Genomic DNA, 26873 nt, shown 5'->3' with positions numbered 1-26873 from the left:
TTTTATTTATTTTATTTAGAAGTAAAATAAAACGTGACATTTCCATCTAGAAGCCACTGGCATATGCTGTGGTAAATTCAAACACGGAGAGTGGGTTTAGCTTTCAGATTCCCCCCAAACTCAACTTCTTCCTTTTGCACGGGAGCTTTGTGCAAGCTCTGATACACCTGAGGACACCTCTGTTTTAAGGCAGCCGCTGGAGTTCAAACTTATCAGCAGATGGTGCTTCAAAGACATCATCTTCAACACTTTCTTCTATTGGCTTCATCTTTGCTGAAGTTCTCAGGTAGGGAGATGTCCGGCCTGGGCCTGCCACAGTTACAAAGAAATTACCAATTAGTTGAACCAACACACACCTGTTAGGTACACCTATTTAGGACAAATTGTACACAATCTGATGATCCCAACCTAGTTGCCTCACAAGAGGATTTTATAAGCAAAGGTTTTCTTGTTACCTGGCCACAGGCACCAGGAAATTTTAGACACGGGACAGCCACGCTGCTATGAACCAGCAACACCTCTAAGGTTCAAACCCTGTTGTTAACCACAGACACGGTATTCTCCCCAAATTCAGTACAAACCCTGACTGAGCAAGGTGCCCACTGTTTGTGTCCCTGGTGATCATTTTCTCACCATGACACTCACCCACTGACTTCATTCCATTCAATTACAGCAGCACGGATGGCTGCCCTAGGCACAAAAGGTGTGTACATTTGCACACTCACTTGGCTGTGCAAAAATTCCTCAGCGTACTGGGCAGACCTCAGGTGAGCACATGATCAAAGCCCTAACTTTGCTGTTAAAGCATAAAATCATAGAACACCCTGAGCTGGAAGGGACCCAATAGGATCAAAGTCCAGCTCCTGGCCCTGCATAGAACACCCCCAAGAATCCCACCATGTGCCTGAGAGCATTGTCTAAATACTTCTTGAGGTCTGCCAGGTTTGGTGCTGTGACCACTTCTCTAGGAGCCTGTTAGAGTGCCCAAACACCTCTGGGTGAAGAACCTTTACCTACTATCCAACCTAAACCTCCTCTGACACAGCTTCGTAAATTTTGCACAGCATATATTAATATAAAACTTATAGAAGATACAAACCCCCATAAACAAACACAGAGAAAACATAAAACTTTTGACTGACGATGATTTCACTGCAACAAAACTACCTTTTAGAAAAGCAGCAGCTTGTCTGCCGGAGCAGAGCACACACTGCAGCTATTCGTGACAAGACATTAAATGCAGTTTTTGTGCAAGTTACCACTGCAAACTACCTCTATTGCAGTCAAATTTTCAGCATGAGGGCCAAACCAAAGAAACTCTCTGACACCGGCTGAACAGTTTTGTTTTCCATTGTTCACTCTTAAATTGCATCTGCACTTGGACATGTTTTTCTCTCAGTACCCTCTTCTAGAGTTAGACCACTACAATGCTACAAGGTTGTAAACAGCTAGGATATGATGATCAAAAAGATTATGGAAAACTTCAAAATACCATTTGAGAAGAAAAGAGCATAAGACAGTCTGTCAGCAGGATCATTGTTCGCACAGAAGCTAAAAATTCAAATATTCTTGAAAAAAATACTGAGAGCCATAGCACAGTCTTATTTTAAAAAAAGTTTATCAAATATACAGTGAAGTGCTGTGTTAAGGAAGCCTATTTATGAGGAAGGACTCATTAGCAATGTATGTGTTACACACAGAGAACAAAATACAGCTACAGGCAAGACCAGCAGGTTATCGTATAACTGCATTTTTAAGTCACATTCACAAAGACACTGTTTGGAATTAGCTTTTTGGAACTCTTTTATGTTAAAAATTTATTAGCATTTTCTTTTGACATTTAAAAATTACTTAAACTGCCATGATACAGAGTTACTCAAAGACATTTTTAAGTACCGGAATTGTTAAACACTTCTTTTCACACAGATGGGTTTTATGGCCTAAGCAAAGGATAACTAAACCCAAAGTTTGTGGGTACACTTGGAAATGAAATAGACTTCTCTGGGAGACACCAACAAATTACACTCAAAGGTGAAAGTCTGCCTGAAAATGCTGAGTTAGCTTCAGTTTCTTTTTGCCCCCCCCCCCTTTTTTTTAATAGTTTATTACTATTTTTAGAATGGTTTTCTTTTATTTAAAAGTACTTAGTTTTCTCCAGAAGTAAGAAGCCATAAGTCTGTTTAATAGCATATAAGGTCTAATTCTCTCATCCTCATTCCCTCATCCATTGTTTCAAATACATGCTCTTATTTGCTCTAAATACAAAAACTGTCTACTGATGCCTCTATCCAGTGTTGGGTCTCTATCCAGATGTTCAAGTGACTGAGTCAGACCTTCCATCCACTACATTCTGTTGCCCTTTCCTGAGGGCCTAAGCCAAAATACACATTAGAACTTCCACGAATCCCAGTGCTGCTTTTAACCACAAACTGGGTATAAACATAAGGATCATATAATTTGATAATACCACTAAAAGTACTACCAAACCTAAACCTTTCTACATTCCAGCTTAGCTTAAGAGATAGCAAATACAGATTCGTAGACCAGTAGATCTGAACTATTTAAACTAAGTACCCCAGAAACAGACGGTATCACTAGTAAGTACGTGAATGACCATCAAGCAGCAGAATCATGGAATAGAAACTAATACCAAAATATTTTTAAAGGACTGAAAGTTAAGTGAAGTTACGCTTGTGATCAGGTTGAACTATTTTTGTTTAACTCAAATTTTGGAAAAAGAGATACACCTATTTCACTTACTAATGGTTTACATACAGATGGACCATGGATGTCAAGCACAAGTGTCACACGATAAACAAACCCCACTTTAATACCTTTTTGAGGATGCCTGCTGAGTTAATGTGATGTTATCAACAGAAAACATCATGCTGCAAACGACTCACTCCGTAAGCATTATAGAACTCTTGTTGGTTATTTCCTTAATATAAAAGCAAACAGTTAGTTGGGTTTCTTAGTTAATTAAATTCAAAACACAGTTTTGTTAGTAATCATAGTTTGGGACATACTAATTAGTATTTTTAACCCTTTCACTACTAAACACTTTGAGAATAGCTTTGTAGCAATTTCCTGAGAAAATGAGCCAAAGCTTATTGTTTGTAGCACTGATAAAACCATAACTTTAAAAGTTGGGATTATACAAAAATATAAATGCTCTTTTTTTCAATAATATGGAAATAAGGAGAAGAAAACGTATTTGTACTGCACTAGTAAAACATCATGTTTGTAATGGGAAGCTTTTGTCCACACAACAATCACCTAGCAATGACTAAACAATATTCCTGTAAAGCTCCCGTACAAAAAAAAAAAAACCAACCAGGTTTGTAATTTCCAAATGTTTCTCACAAAATCTTCTGAGGATTTTGGATTGTGTTTGTTTGTTTTAAATAAACAAATGTATGATTCCAGAAGGGGGACCCAGGGAACAGCACTAGGGCTGTAAGCCTCAGCATGTGCCTTATACTGAATCTTAAAAAAAATAAAAAGAAAAAAATTAGACAAAAAAACACCTGACTGCTGCATTGAGAGCACCCAGGAAAAGGTTTTTGAGAACACAGTGCTAAGGTAAATGGCAGGGGTTTTGTCTGGTTTTCCCTGTGATCTGAGAAAATGTGTACACATGGCCACAATCCACAATGAACACAAATCTTTAAGCAGAGCTCACCTTGGTAGCAAGCCCATCACTGGTAGTGACAGTGCCCAGCAATAACTAACAAGCTATCTTGGTAAAAAAAAAAAATTAAAGCATTACAGTTCAAGGAGATAAATAAACCTGCACTATGAATTTTTATCAACCTTTTACAGAAGTCAGAAATTTAAAATCAAAATGCAGAGAAGATATAAATGACGATATTTCCTGAGGTGTATACTGCACTGCTGTATGGGCAACCCCTTTGCCTCCCCAAAAGTAAGGGAAAGTATTGAACTCAGGAGGCTGCTGCCTCAGTTGGACTGAGTGAGTTCAGAACACAAAAGACATTTAAACCCCTCTTCTGGGGGAAGTATACCCTATACACCAAAAAAAGAGGTACACAAACCAAGGAAAATACAACAGAGAAAACTGTATTTATCAAGTATGTGCTAAGCACTAATGCATCTTGGGGATTTACTTAATTACAGCTGAACATGTCATACATTTCAACTACTTTCTCCCAAAGCTGAAACAATGATGTGTTTTGCTGTTAAGCCTGAAAAAGACATTTTAATTCTAACTAATTGCACAAACACAGTTTTACAACTTCTTTCAGGCTTCTGAGTGCACAGATTCATCCAAGGGCTCTCTACGCAAAGGAGTGGCTTCAATTTCATGGAACTTTGCTGTGTGTGGAACAGGTGAAAAGCCACTCAAGAGTTTGTGGGTGAAGAACAGACCAACACAGGAGACTCCATGGCAGGTAGCTGCTACAGGCTGACTGATCCAGAAGAGCAAGTAGATGGAAGCCTCCTTTCAACAACTGGATCACAGGCCTTGTACTTGTGGGGAACTTTAACCACCCCAGTGTCTGGTGGGAAGGCAACGGGGCTGGGAGCAAGCAGTCCAGGAGACTTCTGGAACGCAGCAGAAAATTTCTTCATACAAGTGATCGCTGAGCCAACTAGGGAAGGCACTCTGCTGGACCTGTCACTGATGAACAAGGAAGAACTCGTCAGGGAGCTGAAGGCTGATGGCAATCTTGGCTGCAGTGTCCAGGATTTGGTGGAGTTTAAGATACTGAGTGGTGCGCAAGACAAATGGTAGAAGTACAACCCTACAGGTAAGGGAACTCTGGCTTGCTCAGGGTTTCACTTGGCAGGAACCCATGGGACATGGCCCGCAGAGGTAAAGGGACCCAAGGACAGATGGCTGATCTTCAAGGACACCTTCCTCAAAACATAAGAACAGTCTGTTCCAGTGCACAGAAGGTTGAGCAAGTGTGGTAGAAGGTTGGCATAGATGAACAGCAAAGTCCTGACAGAGCTCAAACACACACGTTACACAAAAGCAGGCATGAGCTCCTTGGGAACCATGACCCAAACATGCAGTGATGAAATTAGGAAAGCCAAAGATGAGCTAGACCTGGATCTTGTCAACAGCAACAAGAAAGGCTTCTACGAATACACCAGCAACAAATGAAAGACCAGTGAAACTGCAAGGCCACAGCTCAGTGATGCACAAGACTCAAGGACATGAAAAATTGTAAGATATTCAATTTTGGGGTTTTTTTGTGTGTGTGGGCTTTTTTGGTCGGGTTTTTTGTTTGTTTTCTTTTGGTTTTTTTTTTCTTTTTACTTTACAGGTTTGTCCTGAGGCCACCCAGGTCTCTAAGTCCAGTGGTAGAGACTGGGAGAGCAATGCTTGACTTACAAAAAAGTTGGGTGAGTTAGGGACTATTTAAGTCAACAGGACAAACACAGGACGGTGGAACCACATGGGCTGCATCCAAAGGTGCCAAGTGTTGGCTGCTGCAACTGCAAGACCATCTTGGAAAGACAACAGCAGTCAGGGGAGGCAGAAAAAGGCCAATATCACGGTCATTTTAATGAAGAGTAAGGAGGAGCACCCAGGGAACAACTGGCCTATCAGTCTAACCTCAGTTTCCAGGAAGATTATAGAGCTTGTCTTCCTGGAAGCCATGTCCAAGAACAGGAAGGATGGGAAGGTGACTGGGAACAGCCAGCATGGTGAGATGAGGTGGTGAGATGACTAGCTCTGTGGAGAAATGGAGTACAGTGGATGTTGTTTACCGGGATGGTAGCAGGGCCCTTCCCAGTCTGCCACAGAATCCTTTCAGACAAATGGGTAAGAACCAGACTGGATATACGGACTATAGCTTGGGTGGATAATCTGCTGGACCACTGAGTTCACAGGGTGGTGAACAGCAGCACAAAATCCAGCTGTCAGGTAGTTACCCCTCGAGGGCCAGTGCCAAGGCCTATAATATTCACAATATATTAATGACCTGCGTGATGGGGTGGAATGCACTCCCACCAAGTTCACAGTCAAGTAGTGAGGGAAAGTGAGGGCCAGAAGATAGGGCAGCAAGTAAGAATTGACCACCACAGACTGGGGAAAAAACCTGACAGAAACTACAAGAAGTTCAAGAAAGGCAAATCCCTGCACCCGGGACACAACAAACCTACACAGCATTACAGCCTAGGCACGAACTGGTTGGAAAAGCAGCTTTGCAGAAACAGACCTGAGGGTCCTGGCGGACACAAAATGGAATATGAGTCAGCAGAGTGCCCCTGCAGTCATGAATGCCACTCATACACTGGACCATATTAGCAGCATATATTGAGCCATGTAAGCAACAGCATTAGCCAGCAGATCAAGGAAAGATATTATTCCTCTCTATTTGGCACTTGTGAGACAGGATCTGGAGTACTGTGTCCAGTTTTGTGCCTCCCTGTACAGGAAAGACATGGACATACTGGAGGCGAGTGCAGTGGAGAGCAACCAAGATGGTCAGAGGCTGAAGCAGGTGACGTACATGGAGAGGCTGCAAGAGCAGGGTGTGTTCAGCCTTAGGAACAGAAGGTTCTCAGGGGATCTGACTGTTGTTTTCAGCCACTTAGTGGAAAGGTATAAAGAAGAGAGAGCCAGACTCTTCTCGGAGGCATGCACTAAAGAACAAAGTACAACAACAATGAGCTGCAATAAGGGAAATTTTTTTCACCATGAGGGTGGTAAAGCCCTGGAATTGGTTGCCCTGGGAGGCTGTGAAATCTTCTACCTTGGAAATATTGAAAGCTTGACTGGACATAGCCCTGCTCTGGCGGATCTTGCTTTGAACATGAGGTTGGAGTACATGATCTCCAGAGGTTCCTTACAACCTCAACTGTTCTGTGACTCTAAATATCCTTGCACAGAACAGAGGAGAAAAGGGAAAAAAAACACTGGAATTTTCATCAAACTATATCCCAGGTGTCACCCTTGATGTTCTAGTAGGGTGAAACACTTGCAGGGCTTTTGCTTCCTTCTATCTGGGCATGCAGACTATACCAATGTTAAGGAGTAAAAACATATAGGCCCTCCAAGTCTGAAGGAGTTCCTGGATGAGAACTGTGAGGAACACAATGTAAAACAGAAAATTAAACAGAAAAGTGCCAATATTTGAAAACACTTCCTCTTCTTAGCAGAGACTTTAACCATAACAAATAACAATTGTTGGCAGTGATTTCCCCCTCATAAATTTCAATTCTAGTCACTAAACAATAAAACTTCCCAAACCAAAAGAAAAAAATCTTATATGATCATTTTAAATTCTGTTAGACTAATAGTTTATGCCAAATGAGAAAACTGAACATCCTCTGTTTTTTTTTTTGTTCAAAAGATGCTTTCAGAGTTCAGGTTAGTGCTGAAGTTCAGATTCAGAGGAACTGAAAATAAACAACAGCAAAAGCCTAGAAAGAATTTAGAATGTTTCTATAAAGGAATAAATTCCAAGAGTAGAAGTAAAAAGGTCAGACATGATTTCTTCCCTCACTTCATCTGTTCTCTACTACTCCTGTCATACAAAGCACAGAAGAGGAGAGCCTGACAGGGTATCTGGAGGTTTTCCAGGTCACATCAAAACACTGGTTGTACACCACATTTCTCAAGACCCTGCCAATACAAACTTATCTCAGGAGAAAATTTAGAACACCAAGTTGCTGAGGGGTAATGTTTTGTTAAGGTTTTTAATTTCTACAAGCACCAGTCACAGAATAAAGAACATACTACTGTGACAGGCACTGTACGTTCAGTTTTGCCCCATTACTATAAACATTCCATATTATGTCTACACATAAACACTACACCAAAAATTATTACCATACGTGCTGGGGATTTTGCCAGTATCTACGTGAGATATCTTCAGTTAGCACTCAAAGCCTCATGCATCTTATGACTGCCCTATAGTTAGGTCCTTTCATTTAACTGATGCACAGCAGCATCCAAAAAGCTGCTGTCTGCTCCCACAGAGTTCTACAACAATCTCTAATGGTCAACCAAGCCGTGTTCAAAACTGGCATGAGCTATTCCGAGCACTCACGAAGAGAGGATGCAGAGGAAGTCCCACGAAGAAACATCTGCAAGCCATCCTCGCTGTCACTGGTACTGGCCATACTGTTTCTCATCTGCATCACGGAGAGCTGAGAGCAGAGGCTAGGCTGGCGATCAATCTTTTTTGAAGCCTAAAGAAAGAAAAAAAAATTATTTTTAAAAAGGTCAGGTAAATTTAAAATAAAATGGAAAATAACTATTTCCCTTGTAGTAGATGCTCTGGTCTCAGCTATGATTATCTAAGAAAATTGCTAGAGCAGAAGATTGTATGCAGTGTACGTCAATTGGAATGAAAATAGAAAATGCCAGTAATATATTGGAATTGGAACACTGACTAGTATGAAACCTCATATTAATTATTCAATTTCAATTTAGTTTTGCACTGGAACTTTCATGTGTTTTCTTACAGAAAGAAGAAAAATGAAAGATGGAGGGGAAAAAAGGCAAGGTGAGAAGGAGTGTGCAGAGCAGCAGTCTCCAGGAGAGAGTAGTCTCCCAATACAATTCTTAGCACACATAGGAGGCACATGGCTACATATTCTTTCAAGGTGCCATACTCCAGAAATTACTTTCTGTCTATGTAGATATGAGTTTTATTATAGAAAATTACCCTGTAACTCTTTTTTATTGGAAAAAAAAAAAAAGCAGGTTTAACACACGCTTTGTAAGATGTATTTTATAGGTGGTATATTCCTGCTAGATCACCTTGACCTTACTGCATTAGTAAAGCAAAGCAGTGATCTGAAATAGTTTTGAGTATTTGACTGCAAGACAGTGTAATCTATTTGATTAACCAAAAAGCAAATTAAGCAGTGCTTTATTGCTATTGTTTCCCCTGCAATTCTTTCTTTTCTCTTTCTATACCCAGTATAAAATTGAGAAAACTTACAGAGCCTAATTAGGCATAAAGACATGACAAGTTAAGCCTGTTGTAGTCTGTAGTAGTGGCAGTCATTCCCCCAGGATAATTTTTGATCAAATTCACAACTTTGCAGAAGTAACTGTTTAATCTACATACAAGTTACCTACAGGTAATCTGATGAGAAGAATTTTTGCTCTAAATTAATCAGTACAGACAGAATACAAAAATACTGTATTATAAAATTATAAAGCTTTCCATAAATGATGGTGAAGGTTCTTCAAATAAATTATATATGAGAACCTTACAACCAGTACATGAATAATAAACAAGCAAACAACAAAAAAACCCCACCCAAACTGAAAAACCACCAGCAAACAAGTTACTGTCCAAATCTTCTAAAGTCACATAACTAAGTAAGGAAACAAAATGAAACTAAACCAAGATAATTAATATAACCATGACTACACCCAGACCACTTACCTAGACACTTAAAATACACTCCCCCTACAGGCAAAGAATGAGTTCTATTCAGACCACTTAATATTCTATATGTATTCATATTTATTTATATTTTATACATATTTCATGATTCCTTCCATTAACTGAATCATATCCACATAACATCTGCCCCCTTTTTTTTTGTATTTTCAATCCTCAAAGATGCTGAAATTATTCTTCCTAGAAGTCAGTATCACATAGCTGTTTCCCCTAGTAAAAAAATTTTTAAAGAAAAAACTCTGAAGCTTTTTTGTACAAAGGTACCAATTTGTTAACAAGAAAAGGTATCCAGGGAGAAGCACCTTTTTAGCTACTGGCCATCATGTCTAATAGATGGCTAGAAATATTTGCACTAGCCAATCAGCTCTGAATCTCAGTTACTCGTCTTTCATGTACCTGACTGTGCAAACTTGTAACAAATATTGCTTCTGACAGAAACATTGCACTGACTCACATCTTGGCACTAAAAGGCCATGAGAGTGCATTCAGCAGCTGATAGCAGCAGGTTAAAAAACGGTGCTTTAAGAGCACTTAAAATTGAAGTAAAAACACATTTGTGTGGGGGAGAAAAATTCCCAAACAAAACTTAAACCGCTTACCTTGTCATTTAAGGTTGGGTCATTCAACGAATAGAGTTTATTTGTAATATCTTTGCCAATAAGATACTTAAAGATCTCATAAAGAAATGGCTCAGACTCCAGAAAATAAGTCAGCCTTTCCCTGGACCAGCACAGGAACTTGCAGTTATCATCTGCAACAATGGTGACCTGAAAGAAAATACATGCTCAGAAATAGCACATTTTAAAATATTTTAAGACTAGCACGTTTAAACATGCTTTAAAAGAAGTGATACCATTTTATTTGTGCCTCCAGTTAAAATAACTGTTAAAACCATAAAACTTTCTAGTACCCCTTAGAATGTTGTGATTGCAAATACAAAAAAAAATCTCACACATCTATTATCATTGTATTTTTAACTGATATGTGCAGCCAGTTTGTTTTTCAGAAAACCTGGGGGAAGGTAACTGGAGAAAATCTCTCAGGAGTTCCCAAACTGTAAAAGCATTTATTTAAGAGGAAATTTACATATGAAGTCAGTCCTAGTGGTGATGACACTACTTGAATCCCAACAGGCCTACATGTTGCTTGGGTTTATTTTATGCCACCAAGCAGGAGCAACTTCTATCATCCAAAGGCCTCCATCAAAGAATTTTTAGTGATTAAAAATAAGTATTTCCATCTTTCTCTCTTTACTGTCAGCCCTTCTGATCCCACAAGTACCGCTTTCTAACAGTTAAGTAAGGCTCTGTTTGCTCAGTTACTGATAATCCAGTTATGGGTAGCTACGGGGGAGCTTGCACCCTCCCATGGGAGGTTGGACCTGCCAGGTTTGTCCCCCCGGTGCCGGCAGAGGGCAATGGCACACTGAAACCCACACCACTTGGTGATACCCAAAAGGCATGTTTTGAAGGGGGAAGTCAGTCAACCTATGAAGAAATCAGGTGCTCTCTTCTATTACAGGATAACATGACCTCCTGAAAAAATTTAAAACTATCTATAAAGTCCAAGGAATAATGGGAAACTGTCATGTATCTGTGGACTTTTTACTTCACAGTGTGTAATATAAGCCCACAGGCTGAGGAAGAATTCACCAGCATTGCCAGCAGATGGGGTCCTTAAGATTGAATCTGTGTACTCTTGAAACGGCAGCAGTGACAGTATGAATATGGCAGTAACAAGCAGAACTCACGAGTGAAGGATGTGCATTGCACCAGATTGCATTAACTTGTAAGGAAGGCAGAAGCTGAGGCACGAACCTTTTCCCTTGAGAGGGACGAACTCGTATCCAGTCCCTTACAGGGAAAATGGGTTGTGCCAAGAGCGCAGCTGTGCTGTGGGACATCTCACTGCTGCAAAATGAATGCATCCCCTGGCATTAAGCCTCGCATTTGACTGGAACATATGACCTCAATCACTGATTTTAGAGCCAAGTTGCTCTCCCTCCCTCCCCTTCTGCCAGGGTATCAGTGTGGATGTACCCAGTCGGCCACTGTCCAGTCATTATTACACACATCTAACTAAAGAATACCAAGTACGACATTAAAAAATAGCCATTTTTATGGGAAAAAAATAACTTCTCTAACAGTATTTCCACCCCCCCACACAAGGCTATAATAAAATATATCCTTTAATGTACTAGCATAATTACACTGCTGGAGACATATACCCTTATTGTCCCTCACATGAATATTTTTATTCAAAATACTGAGATTATGTTGTTTTAACAACTTGCAAAATGGTAGAAGCATTAGTACGCTTTGATAAGTACCAATTTCCAATTACTAGTGCCTGAACTTTTCATTATTACTATAATGTTTTTTTCTTTTCTGTTTTTGAACCAGTGACGAGACCTGCTCATATCATCTCTTTTTCCAGCAAAGCCACCTCTTAAAGTATTTGTCCTAAACAATCTCTTAACACAAAATGAACTTGGAAACACTGAAAGAGAGCAGAACAGCAACAGTCAGACTGCTCAGTCAATACCTAATGACGCATTAAATCACGATCATAATACTGTTTTGGGGCATTTGTTATTCTTGATACGGTCCATCTTCAAACACCAGTACTGGGAAGTCAACAAAACTGTGCAAGTCAAACAGATCACCACTGATCAAATTTATACTCTGGGTTTTTTAATGATCTCATCAGCTCATGTCCAGTGACATTTAAAATGAAGTGTACCTGGAATTTCTCACCCCGGTTCATCTGTGTTGATCGAAATTCAGGAGAATCTATAAAGGCACAGGGGTAAATATTATGCAGAAAATGCCCTCGATAAGACACCTTCATTCTGGAAACAAAAATGCATGAAACAACATTTTAAAATCATGGAAGTTTGATTAATTTAATCTAAATTTGGATATGATTGTTGACAATAGTAAAGCAGTACGCAACAGGAAAAAAAAATATTCATCTTCTGGAATATCACTATCCCGTTTTCTGTCTAAACCTCCACTGATCCCAAGCAGAACAGGCTGCCAGCCAAACAGAAATTTGACGAAAATGGTGTGTATCCTCAAAACAGTGTTATCCAATATGAGAAAAGTGTTTTGCAGAGTTATGCTATACAGCCAGAACAGAATTAGGCTTCTTCTAGATAGCTTGGTGGTAATGAGTAAGAAAAACAATGAAGCCTGACATCATTGTTGCTGTCAAGAGAAACTGGTTAAAATATTGGCCAGAATTTAACATGACTTTCAAGATTACAGCTTGGTCATGGGCATATATTTTATCCTTTCTCACCTGGGCTCTGTCAGCCTCTGGGCAGTGCACCTGTCCCTTTCTACTTGCATGTACATGTGCAATGAATCAATTCTAATATGCCTGCTGTTTTAAAGTCTACTGGAGGGATACTTTTCCTTTCCTCATGAACAATATTTTGTAACCTTAAAAACTGAGAATGCACAGAAAATATAACTTAGGTATCTAAAACTGAGACAAAACTCTTGCTTGTTCTGCAAGACATTGCCTTTTATTTTATACAAATATAATTCCCACTAAAATCCATGCAGTTGCACATTTAGGTGGATACCTAATATGCTCCCAGTAAGAGACATCACTTTCATCTCAAAAGAGTGTCACAAAATATTCTATACCTATAGACTATTTGGCTATAGACTCTTTGTTATAGACCATAACATGCTGCAAAGAATAACATCAAAAAAGCTAACAAAAACCTCAATAATTTTCTAATCTATTCCACCATCACACGAAACATAAGACTGTCCCCAAGCTTTTATAGAACCTACTTTCCCTTCAGCAGGATGCTTAGCCTATCATCAACTGATGTTTTATCTTCTGCTGCATAGGCTTGCCCTGTCTTTAAAGTCTGAATGTTGCAGAACTGTCCAGTTAGTCTTTGGAAGAGCTCTGGAGGCACATGGAGAGGCTCAAACATTCTCTTGTAGAGGCTGCTAAGTTCCTTCTCTATCTTGATCTAGATTAGATAAACAAGAGACATCAATAAACACAGATGCACTAGTTAAAAAAGGGTAAGACTGCACACATGCTTTAGTTGCTCTGCCTGAAAAAGAGCTTTAGCTTCATTTTGCTTAAGTAAGGAAGGAAGTGGTAAATGTGTGACATCTATCCACAAACACTGCCTATAACAAGGTAACCAAAACCTTATCTAAAATTAGCCAGGCCGGCAATACAGATGCTTTAGAATGGTGTCCCACCCAAGAGGCACATTAAATCAGACACAAGGAGTCTTCTGAGACTTCTGTTGACGTAACAGTGAATAGGACTTGAGCAAGAATTACACAGATAGCCTTTCACACTACATGCATGCGTCACTCTGGCTATCTCTCAGGCTCTCCCGGGAGCCCCTTTCATCCCTGAGCTTCTTGGCTTACTTGCAGTAGAAAAGCAAGTCCTGAAAAACAAACCCATCATATTGAAACCACATGTGGTGAGGGAGGAAAAAAAGAAAAAACCAAAACATTGCCAGCTGAACATCCCACATCTAGGAGCCCACCCAAACTCTGGCAGCAGCAATGAGGGAAAGGAAGTTGGCTGAAATCCCAAGCCTGGAAGTCTTTCCTGAATGAAGGCAGCAAGGAACGAAATAGTATCCTGGTTTTTCTAAAATCTGAGGCAGCCTGAACAAAGCCCGCATATTTGCTGTGAGGAAAACAAATTAGAACAATAAGCATCAGATAATGAAGAAATAAAATACGCAGAGAACAAGGAAAAGCAACCAAGAAAAATTGGCAGAAGAGAGGGAGCCACACTTCTAGCTCATGTTCAACTTTTCCTTCAGGAGACGCAGGTCCTTTTCTACAAAGCTGCTTTCTAGCTGGCTGGTCCATTGCATATGCTGACGCTCGTGGTTATTCCTCCCCCGGTGCAGGACTCTGCACTTTTTGCTGAACTCCATGAGGTTCCAGTTGGTCCATTTCTCCAGTCTGGTGAGGTCCCTCCAGATGGTTTCCCAACTTTCTGGTCTATCAGTCACTCCTCCCAGTTTTGGTCATCAAGGGTAGACATCTGCCCCATCATCCAGATCATTAATGAAGATGTCAAACAGGACCTAGCACTGGCCCTGAGATTACACTGCTAGTGCACACACCACACACTAGTATGTTTAACACACACCTCCAGCTACACTTCTTACCCCTGATTACCACACTCAGCCCAGCCATTCAGCTAGATTTCAATCCAGCTCACTGTGTCCTCATCCTGCGCACACGTCAACAGATTCTCTACCAGGATTTTACATGAGATAGTGTTGAAATTAAGGTAGCAAATATTCACTATTCTCATCTATCTGGTCAGTCATTTCATTGTAGAAGATTATCACAGAATGGCTTGGGTTGGAAAGAATCCTAAAGATCACCTAGTTCCAACCTCACTGCCACAGGTAGGGTTTCATGCCTTTCACTAGACCAGGTAGCTCAGAGCTCCATCCAGCCACTGAACACTTCCAGGGAGAGAGCATCTACAGGTTCTGTGGGCAACCTCTTTCAGTGCCTCACTACCCTCACAGTAAAGAATTTCTTCCTAGTATTTAATCTAAGTCTACTCTCAGTTTGAAGCCACTCCTCCTTGTAATGTCACAACATGTCCTTGTAAATACTCTCCATCTTTCTTGTAGGCTCCCTTCAGGTACTGGAAGGTCATAATTAGCACCACCCCCCCAACCTTCTCTGTTCCATGCTGAACAATCCCAGTTCTCCCAGCCCTTCCTCACAGGAGAAGTGCTCCATCTCTCTCATCAGAATGCTGGAAATCCTCCTCTGTACTGGGGACCCCAGAGCTGGATGCAGTACTCCAGGTGGAGTGTCACAAGAGTGGAGAAGAGGAGCAGAATCACCTCCCTCAACCTGCTGGCCACAATGCTTTTGATGCAGCCCAGGGTAAAGGCTTTCCAGGCTGCAAGTGCACATTGCCAGCTCATGTCCAGCCTCTCATCTACCAACACCCCAAAGTCCTTCTCACCAGGGCAGCTCTGGATCTGTTCACCCTTGAGCCTGTACTGGGATACCGCACTAACCCAGATGCGGTACCCTGCACTTGTTCTTAAACCTCACGAGATTCCCATGGGTCCACTTCTCCAGCTTGTCCAAGTCCCTCTGGATGGCATCCAATCTTCAGGTGTGTTGTGTTGAACAACTCAATTTGGTGTCATCTGTAAACTTGCTGAGGGTGCAATCAATCCTTTTGTCTATGTCATTAATTAAGACACTAAACAGCACTGGTCCCAGTCAGGACTCTCAACCATTGATCACTGCCCTCAGGATGCAACCATTCAACTAATTTCTTATCCACCTAGTATCAGGTTGGTTAAGCATGACTTCCCCTTGGTGAATCCATTCTGATGACTACTGATCACCCTCTTGTGCTTCATGTGCATAGAAACGATTGCCAGGATTATCTATTCCTTCTTAAGAGATCCAGGTGAGGCTGACCAGCCTACAGGTCCATGGGTTCTTCTTCTTGCCTGTTTTTGAGGAAAGGAGTGGAACTTGCTTTCCTCCACTTCTCATGTACTTCAATCAGTCACTATGATTATTCCAAGACTATCAGGAATAGCCTCACAGTGACATCAGCTCTCGTGGGTATGTCATCAAGGCTCATGGATTTACAGTGTCCAGTATGTCACTTGACCTAAAGTTTCATCGGTTTCACACTGAATCAATTGCTAATTAAATCTCACACCAGCAACTACCTTTATGTAAAATCTAGGTTAGGAATTTCCTGTACATTTCTTACGGCACAGTCTTTAATATCTCAGCAGACATCTACATGGACAAATCAAGGAATAAAAATTAACCAGCAAGAGAAACTGTATTCTGTTGGGGATTGTCCTGAATTATTAGATTTCAAAATATGTTCCATATAACTGTGAAGCCAGATGACTATTTGTTTTGCTGGCATGTTCTCCAGGAACTCTTTCATTTTTAACAGCTATACCAATTTAATTTGCACCTCATTCTATACATGACCACTGCAACTCAAATATATATCTTCATCTCAAAAAGGAATCTGAGTAGCTTCCAAGACTCCTGAATTCAAAACCATGCAAACAAGACATGAGGGCAAATTTTGTCCATGGAGTGTTAATGCAATCCCTTAACTAGTACATAATTCACGTTTTGTGATCTTCCTGTAGTGAATAATGCTTAGAGAAATCAGGTATAACTACTTTCTTACAGACTGAGCAGGCTGGAGACTAGCTGTACTTCAGATGGTCTTCCTTGTATCAGATTATTCACCTCTCACAGGCACAGCTGACTGCTCCTCCAGTCATGCTTGTGGGTCATATTCCAAATGAGCCATATGGGTAGGTGCAGTGTTTTGTTCAGTAGTGGTTGAAATATTCTGGGGTGATGCCAGATCTCCAAGTCAGACACTGATTAGACTCAGCTTCCACTCAGACTACAAAAGCCAAATTTGTAAAGCTCCAAGGAAACAAAACCACAGAAATAGTCTTCTGGTCAGAAAAGAAACCCACTGGGATTCTGCATGCTCCATTTAATAAAATAAATATTTAACAACTGAGCGTATCAATTATTCATTTTGTAATACGACTAACTTGTAATTATTCTTCCATTCCTTTCTTTCCTTAAAAAGAAGGTATGTGAGGATGACCAAAACTGACTTGAGATGGTCAATATAACAGCTGCAGAAAGTCTCCTTCAAAAATGAGTTCCTAAGAATTTAAAATTTTTTCCCCATTCTTTATCTTCCTATAGGAAAAACACTTTAAAAACAGGCTTTGTGTTCGTAGAAAACATGTAAGACAGCTAAAAAGTCATGCGTGACTACTAGGCATCACTTCAAGTAAGCTTGTTGATCATAGTCTGTAACAAAGATTCATATGATTTTTTAAATAACTACTGAAATAATTACTGAAGTATTACATATTACACCAATTAAAACAGTACAATATTTTTCATGCAGTATTCATAAATACTGTGATTTCTTAATGGAAAGAAGATTATTGAAATTAAGTCTTAATACACAAAGAAACAGCACTACATGGCCAGTCTATCAGAACTAATTCTTGACTAAGCTTTTAAGTTGTACAGGTCATGCAGCTCTGTTGATGGTAACCTTCAGATGAACCTGAGCTCCATAGTGGAGGAACAGCACTGTAGGTAAAGCCTTTGTCAACACATGTACTCAAGTAAATGTACTCAATTTATTATCTTGTTGCAGACATGAATTTAACCCTCATCCTATTTTTATATGCTGTGGTTGCCTACTGGAGTTTGTCCTGCAGTTTTTAGTCATGCTGGTAAAGATTTCAGCCTTTCTACCATCTCTTTCATTTCCTTTAAATTCTTCTTCCTTTGGCAGCTTGCTCTGCCTCTACTTAAGTTGAAATCCTTAACACACACAGCATTTTAGAACAAGTCCACCAAAGTCTATTTTCCTACATTTCATTTTCTGCTGAGAATTCTAGTTTATTCTGTGTAAGAACAGCTGCGGTTTTGCACCACATGCATATGACACACAGTTTATGGGAGTGCCAAGCACCTCAATTCTGCTGTGGTTTCATTGCTAATGGGTAAGGGCTACAGAAACACAAAGAAAAGTTCAAAGGTAGGTCCTTCAATTCTTTCTCTCTTAGATGTAATTTTTTTTTACAAACTTCGATGACTGAGTTTATCAGTCAAGTTTCATGTTCTTACACAATTCCTTCTTTTTAAATTCATCTGTAGAGTAGGACTTCTACCACTTAACCTAACTCCTATAAATAATTCTGCTAATAATTTTACTAGAGGATTTAGTGAAAACAGCTGTCTCTTCATCAGGATGAAGTCTATACCATAATGCACAAAATACCCCAGCCTATGCAAACATAGCTTTTAGTAGACAACTATAATTACAGAAGGATGTTTTTATTTCTTCATTCAGTATTGACTTACAAACTGTAAGGTTAATTTTTTTTTTTTTTACTCAAGCACATGACATCATCCTCCTAAGATGCTTCTTCACTCTCCGACAGACTTCTATTTAGATTTTTTGAAAGGGTTGGATGGGTGCAAATAATTGAATAGGCTAAAATAATAGCATTAGCAACACAAACTCAGGAGGAACTTCCCCTTTAACTAGTAAGATTACTATCTGAGAGCAATTTAAACTAGAAACATTTACTACACAGCTTAAAACTAGCTAGACGTTTGTAGATACCTCCTGGGCAAGACAGAAGTCAAGCTTCATGCTGCTGTGCCAGGAAAGGAGCAAGGTGGTAATTTCTTAGCTGCTTTCTGGCACAGGCTGTGCTGATTTGGTGAAGAAGTTATTTCCAGACAGGTTGGTTTGGGTTTTTTTTGGTACTAGCTGTTACATGTTTCCAGAGTGTGTCTCTGGAACACAAAAGCATTCTGCTGAAAATGAGTACCAATTCATTGGTTTGCCCAGCAAACATGGGCAAAATCTCCTTTTCTTGCATCTTACCCCAGACTGCTTTGTGAAATTTAGCTGTTATACATACCGGCCTTCTTTTATACACTAGGTATATGAAATGTAAAAGGTTGACAACCAAAAACACAGAATTCCAGATCATTATGTCCAACGCACAGCGATAAAGAGTAGCCCAAATGATGAACAATGCACATCCTGTAAAAATATTAAAAAAAAAAAAAAGAAGTTAGATTCCACCAAGCAATAAACATTCCTACAAAGTCATCAAGAATGCATCCACTGACTACAATTACAATGAAAACCACTATATTCTACAAGCTGTACTACACTTTGGCTCTTGGGATCATCACATGCAATGGTAGCTAAACAGCACAATGCTGCAAACAGCCACTGAGAGCAGGTTGACAGCATGGGACTGCAATAGTGAAGCGACAGTAACTCAGATCAGGACTGGGGAAAGCAGAAAGGTGCAGCCCATGACGATCCATTATGAAAAAGAACTAGAAAAGAGATGCAGAAAATTCTAACCTAAATAAATAAATAAATTAAAAATAATAAACAATTTAGAAACTTTATCCCTAGTATTGAATTAATTAGACAAACAAAAGCCTACAAATGAATGCTTATTGTTCATATCACTAACGTTTATATCTAATTAGAGAGCGAGAGTTGCATAAAAACTTTCTAAAATCATATGCAGATATATTTGAAAATTAAAAGGAACTATCATTGCAGCACTTTGACAAGGTCACAGAAGGAACCTGTATAAGTGAACTGAACCTCTATAAAATCAAAGAGAAAATTTCCAAATGCTTATTACCTTTTTTAACTGCCTTACTTTGAATAATGAAAATTGCTTTAAAAGATAAGGCATGCTGTAGGATTAGGGATTCCATTTTTAGCCTACAAAAGCAATATTTATCAAATGATAGATTATGCAACAGTGAGTCTCTCCCAGACAACTGTGAGCCTACCATCCATTAGAGAGATCAGAGATACATGTACCTTCAAGTTTCACGCGAAGACAAAAAGGAGACAGTGCCAAGTTGAGCATTCCTGTCCCCTTTCTCCCTGAAGATGACACTGAATTAATGAACACAGTATTATCTAATCTGTCTACGTTGTTACCTGATGAGGCAGCACTTACACATGGATCAGAAAAATCAAAATATAGTGGTTTTTGATCTGCTTATTAATTAGACTGCAAGCGACAGGAGAATAGGATGTCTGGAAGTATTGAAGAGGAGCAATATTTCGAAGCAGCACACAGGGGGGCAGGGTCAAAGTAAAGGGGACAGATACCTAGGAACTCATGCTGCCTACCAAGTAGACTTGCATCCTGCTGCCACCGCAGTTTGCAAAACTCTGATTCCAGATCTGCTCAAAATACTACAAGAACTACAGATCAAAGCAGCAGGCTCAGCGAGAGCAGAGCTCCCTTTGCTTTTAAAGCCAAGCACTACACAGATAAAAGGTCCTGCAATGCTCAGACCCTCTGTCATCAGTGCAATTTGTTTTAAGAAGTTACCCTATAACAACTATAAAATAGAAAAGGCAAGATCATTGTAAATACAGCAATAGAAGTTCTATCATAAAATCGGCCCACACTATTATACCAATAAGCACTCACTTTAAAAACACTTAAGCATGCTCTTATTGGATTGGATGTATCTTTCTTGCACTGTAATGACTCACTACTTCTTTGATCACAAGGATCTTGTCCTACACAAGCTGGACAGCTGTGGGACTGCAAGTGTTACAAATGAAACCACACTTGCTCAGTCTCAAGCATGCCAAATTTAGGTTTTCCTCTCAAGTCAAATTCTGGTATCACAAGATTCCTACAGTGGTAGAAGAAGTGCTACTGACTTCAGAACACAGACTGCACTCCCTATCGGAAGGCTATGGTAAATTTGCAACAAAAATAACTCTGGTGACCCACAGGTGCCACATGTTTGAACATAAGATAAGAGAACATGTGGGCTGACAGCAAGCTTCCCAAGGAAAAGCTAACCTACTGCAGACATAATAAGCCAGTGCACCGGCCAATATATAATCCCAGTACTTCCTTGAAACCTAAAATAAAGATTTTAGAGATCCATAGACACAACTCTGATTTGAAGTTTAGTGAATTTTAAGCAGTCAGTCACATCTGAAGTTAACGGTGTCCACTTGTTTCCAAGTTGACATATTCATAGGTTTGAAATTGTAAGTTACAAATCTGCAAAGTTTTAAGAGTCAAGGGTTATATCACCTCTCTAGAAAAGGTATGTTGGGGTCAAAACAGGCCCCAAGTTAGACCAAAACCATCTTCAGAGTACAACAACCATTAATACAGGCAGTAATTTACAATAAACTGCGGGGACCAGCTCCGTAATGGTCAAGAACAGGCATTTCTGTCACAGGAAGGTTGCAAATCTCTCGAGAACAATTCTCCTACCTATGGTGAGCAGGCCTCGCAGAAAAATCATATGAAGATTCAAAGTAGTTGGAATAACCAGTCCAACTGCAAAGCAAATATTTGCCACGTGGAAAACAAGATGATGAATCTCTTTCCAGTTTTCACATGCAGTCTCATTAAAAGGCTCAAGGGTGGCATTTTTAAACTCTGGAACAAAACTTAGTGGAGTAACAGTGAGTGGGCTCATTGCTGTAGTATTCATCCTGGAAACTCCTGCAAGGAGAGGAAAACAAATTCACTATGCATTAAACTGAAATACAGTAGATATACTCATGGATTTTAGGGCTATTTTCTCTCTTCCGAGGATATATTTTCCATTATCATTCATGGGGAAAAAAAAAAAATTTACAAATGCTTTAAAAGGGTAAGCTAGATCTATAGTTCAGTAATGCTTTGCTGTCTCTTTCACTTAAGAGCTAGGCTTGAAGAATGGAACATTTCAAAATTTGGACTATATCCACACAATCAACAGTAGCTACTACGACTGTCATTGCTCAGGAAGCATCTCATGTGCCCTTCCTAGCCCTACACAAATAAAAATCACAATCTGAAATTGCATTTAGAGAACGTTACCTAGATGAGAATTGGGAAAAAAAAAAAAAAAAAAAAAAAAGGAGAGGCTTATGTAGCATAAGTCTCTTTTACTAGGTCTCCTTTATGGCATAGAAAGTCATTCTTCCAAATAAGGAATGTAAGATCTTAGAGGAGGAACATGTGCTGTTTGATTGATTTAAAAAAAGCCAACCAACCATATAAAAATAAAAACCAAAGAACCTCAACTTTTGGCTTTCTTGCACTAAATCTGGAGTTCTAAGCCATGCATCATCTTGCACACATTAACCAGAGCCCACAAAACACCCCCAAACCACTTTGAGGACAGTAAACAAAAAAAAAAATAACCATTTCTCTTCCCAGACGATCAGACGCTATTAAACCAGAAAGGGAGATGACCAGGCTGCTACATCTTTTAGGGAAACAGTTTGGTTTACGTAGTATGAGCAAGCTTACAAGACCTCTGTCTGTCTGTGGAACTCCTGGAGAAAAAGAGACAGCTAAAAACTATTTCTAATCTAAATATACATAGGGGGTTTTGTTGTTGTTGTAATAATAAAATATAGCATATATTCCTTTCACACCAATTAAAAAAAAATATCTGTGGGCAGGCAAATACTTTGCCAATACAAAATAAAAAATTACTACTAAAAACAAACTACAGGAAGAAACTGGAAGATTTCAAGACACTACCTTTGGAATTTTAAAAGCTGCTCACTTTAGGGAATCACAGTCAATGTTACAAGCATTCCAGGAGGTCTTAACCCAGAGCAGTTCCTAGCTGGAGGAACACGACTGTTCCTAGACAGACTATCAGAAACACAGGAGAACCCTTCTTCCAGCAAGGAATGTATGGTCTCTCACTGCCACAGCAGCAGAGATTATATGGAGCTGGGCTTGAGTCTCATTAATGAAATACATGCACTTCATCACTGAGGAACACGGTGGGATTTGCATTCAACTAAATTCTGCAGAGGCAGTGCACATCCCTGCTGTGTTACTGAATGTCTTGTAATTAATCTGCTCAGCAGACAACTCTGAGTTGCAGTTAACACAGTCAGTATTTCCTCCAGACTTGAATATACTCTACAGCATCTCTGCTACTTGAGAGTGCTTCTTGGGGCTGTGAAGCAACTTCGAGTTGCTTTTCTTTTATTGTCTCCCAATCAACCTGTGTACAAAGGGATAAGCAAGTTGGACAGTTTCTGAAATTAACCAGTGTTTTAAACCCCTTTTAAAGTAGTGGGAAGCAAAAAAATCCTCAACCTTCTCTGTCAGTTCTTTTTTGATGACCACAGGCTGTCACAGCTAAAGTGTGCTCCAGAATATGCAGAGGCATCTTGCAGGATCAAACACTAGCATGGACACAGTGTATCCATATCCAGATTTAAATTATTTTCAAAGACAAACAATTAGATAACTCTTTACCAAAATACACAGTTCACATTTCTTAGAAGGTCACTTTTCTCTTTTTATTCCTACATTAGTTATTCACAAAAGTTAATTAAAATGGGGGGTTTTGTCAAACAAACTCTACACTTAACTGTTATCAAACATCAGGTCCATCCAAACACAATCCTACTGTCTTTCAGCTCTTTCAAATGAAATAATTGACAGATTCATGAGAGCAGTTTCACTGTCCTGACAAAGACACTCTCATAGGGAGCCAAAGTGTGAGCCTGCGCGAGGCTGCAGGACCGGCATTTTAACAGGCTCATAAACAGAAGGCAATTGCTAACTGGATAACTATGTCTGTGCTCATCTTACACACATCTCATCATGGTGCTCCTGTTGTTTTCAAACAATATAAACTCCCTACACTGGAACAGCAGGCTCTCTAGATCTTTTAAAAAAAGTCCTCTGCTGACTTTCTACCTATATTCAGCCTTTCACTGCCCAGTCATCTGCCAGTAAAGGCACTGCTTAATATGCCAACAGAACAAGTAAAGACAGCCAAGCTCAATTCAAGATCAAAACAGGCTGCAAGAAACAACTTCAGCTGCATCTGATGACAAATCAAAGAAGCCTTCCAGATGTTTCATTTTTTAATAGCAAAGTTTTGTACTGCATCACTGTGAGAACAGACGCTACCTTACTCTTTTAAGACTTGGTTGTAAAGCATCACACATTTGAAGACTGGAAACCAAATAAGCTGAATTAAATATACAGCACAGGACAATCTCATTCTCCTCCCAGTCCAGCAAAAACACTGCTTCCCTTGCTCTTCACATGTACTGATGACACAAACCACTAGCCATAAAGCGCTGTTATGGGAAGCTGTTTCTCCAACAAACACAGACCAAGTTGTTTAAAGCATCTGCAATTTTAAGAGGATGTTCAATGCTTCCAAAAGTCTGAGCTACCTACTTAATTACCTAAATTACAACTCAGGAACCTAAATCTACCCACCTCCACTTTTTTAATAAGCTGTCTTTAATACCTCAAAGCTTTTATCTGAATGCATTCAAACTTCCCTTACTACTCACAATGACTGCAGCTCCCCTAATGTACTGGAACACAACAGAAACCTGCAGAACTTCTCTGTCACAATGGTATTTTAAAGCTGACAGAAACAGATTGCAAAGTTACACAAGGACAGATTTTGACACTGGCTCTGAATTTCAACTACAGAGCCTGCTTGAGAATAAACAAAAAAAGGTAGACAGGCAGAGTTATGAGCTGTAACCTTAAGTGTTTATCTACAGGTAACACCAGAAAGGCAAATATCCAAAGTGTCATAAACAACACTGCTGTAACGTTTAGATCAATTCTTTAGTCCTACCATCTACTGTTGTCAAATAATACTGAAGAGGGAGGAGAAAAAGCTGCAGACCAACAAACAAACAAGCAATTATAATTTCTTATCTTCTGCTACTTCAGAGAGCCAAAAATTAATTTTGAAAGTACAGAATTAGATCTCTAAAACTTTAACTTAGGGTTATATCTACTAAGAATTAATATAGCACAAGACTATAGAGTCATGCTTAAGTCTTCAATGCAAAGACATGTATTAGTATCAGGAGTTACAAAAAACCCCACATAGTCAAATAATTTTGGAAAATTTGGGTAAATAGCATCCACTGAAATTAAAGCTTTATGGAACATAGGACAAACCATTAAAACAGTATTTTTTAATATCCAGTAATTTGTCCATCATATGGATTTAGATTCACCAAACCAAGAATTTGAAATCTCAGCTGATTGAGAACTCAAGCCAATTTGTTGTCCAAACAGGAGGGGGGGGGGGGAATAAACTAAAAAAATCCAAAAAAGCCACAAAAACAAACAGACCAAAAAACCCTCAGTGACACTTCAACATTACATCTATCTGAAATTAGTATTGTTAACAACAAAGCCTGTTAATTTTTTTTTCTGCATGAACTTGATAGAAATTTAAGATAAAACATTTTGGGGTTAGGTCAGAATATACAAATTCTCAGAACATAAATGAGGCAGCTTACTCTAAGATTTTGCTATGCTCACAACAGCTTCATACAAACAGCCAGACTTCTGAAAGTCATTCCCAAAAGATTTAGTGTCCAAATATTCAGACACAGAGATGACTTTAAAACAAATGGTGATTTTATGGATATCCACACAACATTCACAGAAGACAGACATGGCAGAAAAGTTTAAAGCAGTTGGCTCTAGTATGAGAACCAGTCAGACAACCTGACACAGGACAGTGCTGAGTGTCCCACTCACATCATTATCCACTTCATTGAGATTATTCCCACAGATTTGCTGGTCAACCTTATTCAAGTGAGCTTCTTAAATCTTTGCCTGAGTATGTTTGTATATCTTTACAGTCAATGCAAATTTACAGTCCATCATTTATGTAGATGGATTTTGTGAGTCTAAAAGAAAAAAAAAAATTCAAGCTCAACCTTTTTTTTTTTTAATTATACCTGCAGAATTTTTAACTACTTTTCTAAGGTCTTGTAGTACAGGAGTTGCACGGACAATTTTGGCAATTGATAATTCTTTTGTCAGCTGAAGACAAACTACTAGAGCTAACATAGCCGAGCTCATTACAGTTTAAGTTACCAATTTCCTTTTTGCAATGCCGCGGAGAGCGAACGGGAAGATGGCATAAGAAAAGATGCAAATCAATATGCTCCTTATAGCAAGTATAATTTAACTGCATTGACTACACAAATTTGTTAGTTGCTTTAGTCACTTTCCGCAGACTGAAAATATTACATTTTTCCTAGAACAGTCAACAAAGTATTCACACAGTGAGGTACGCTCCCAGGTACGCTCGACTTGATAGCAGCGGGGCTGTGCTGCGGCGATGGAACCTCAGCTGCGTTTGGGCTCGCTGTCCCCTCTGGTCACATCGCTCACAGGTGCGCCGAGAGCTGAAACTGAGGGGGGCAACCGCAGCTGCCACCCCTCAGCCCTGCTCTGCGCTCCGAGGCTTCATTTTAGCCCACAGCGTGCGAACACCAAACCCACCATTCGTACGAAATAGTTGTGAAAACATTAAAAAAAAAAAAAAAAATGAAAAGTATCACGCAAACCCTCCTTTTCCTCCTGCCCCTCCCGCCCAGAGGGCCATTTCCAAAGCTGCAACCCCACCAAGGGCCATCGCCCGGCCGTGCCTTCCCGGGGCTGTGACCGGGCGGGCAGGACCGCCCGGCACGGCGGGACCCGAATGCCCGGCAGAGGAACGCAGACAGCGGGGCAGGACGGCGCCTTCTCCCCGGTCGGCGGGCAGGTCCACAGCGGAGCCCGGCGCCCGCCCCTCCCGCCGCCGGTGGAGAAGCACCGCCGGGCCCCGGGGGCGGAGGGACCCCGCGGCGCTGCTCCCCGCCGCGTTCCCCGCACTCCCGCTGCTGCCGGCGGAGGGAGGAGGCAGGAGCGCCCCTTACCTGCCTCGCGTCCTGGGAAAAGTTTCCCGGCCGCTTGCGACGGGACAAGACAGGGACAGCGTGGAGCTGCCGCTGCTCGGCGCTGCCGGCAGCGCGCCCCGCGGCGGGCACGGAGCGGCGGCCGTGACTAAAATAGGCAGCGGCGGCGGC

The 26873-nt window shown here is 40.2% G+C and overlaps 1 protein-coding gene across 3 annotated transcripts; it reads right to left on the bottom strand.

The window, feature by feature from the left end:
• Positions 1-26873, bottom strand: BVES (blood vessel epicardial substance). Of its 3 annotated transcripts, XM_050316336.1 has the most exons (9): positions 26724-26872; positions 21277-21510; positions 18907-19031; positions 13211-13398; positions 12144-12252; positions 10001-10168; positions 8031-8172; positions 2835-2938; positions 195-309 (listed from the first exon to the last, which is right to left on the bottom strand). In XM_050316336.1, the coding sequence occupies exons 2-8, from the start codon at positions 21497-21499 to the stop codon at positions 2871-2873; spliced, it is 1023 nt and encodes a 340-aa protein (XP_050172293.1). In that variant the 5' UTR covers positions 21500-21510; positions 26724-26872; the 3' UTR covers positions 195-309; positions 2835-2870. The 3 variants fall into 3 exon arrangements, with proteins under 3 accessions (XP_050172291.1, XP_050172293.1, XP_050172294.1); XM_050316334.1 differs by lacking the exon at positions 2835-2938 and having other exon boundaries at positions 1-309; positions 26724-26868; XM_050316337.1 differs by lacking the exons at positions 195-309; positions 2835-2938 and adding an exon at positions 3555-4642 and having other exon boundaries at positions 26724-26873.

Source organism: Myiozetetes cayanensis, unplaced genomic scaffold, assembly GCF_022539395.1.
Source record: "Myiozetetes cayanensis isolate MyiCay16 unplaced genomic scaffold, myiCay2020 scf2-11, whole genome shotgun sequence".
Lineage (NCBI taxonomy): Eukaryota > Metazoa > Chordata > Aves > Passeriformes > Tyrannidae > Myiozetetes > Myiozetetes cayanensis.
This window is presented reverse-complemented; position numbering and strand designations above follow the sequence as displayed.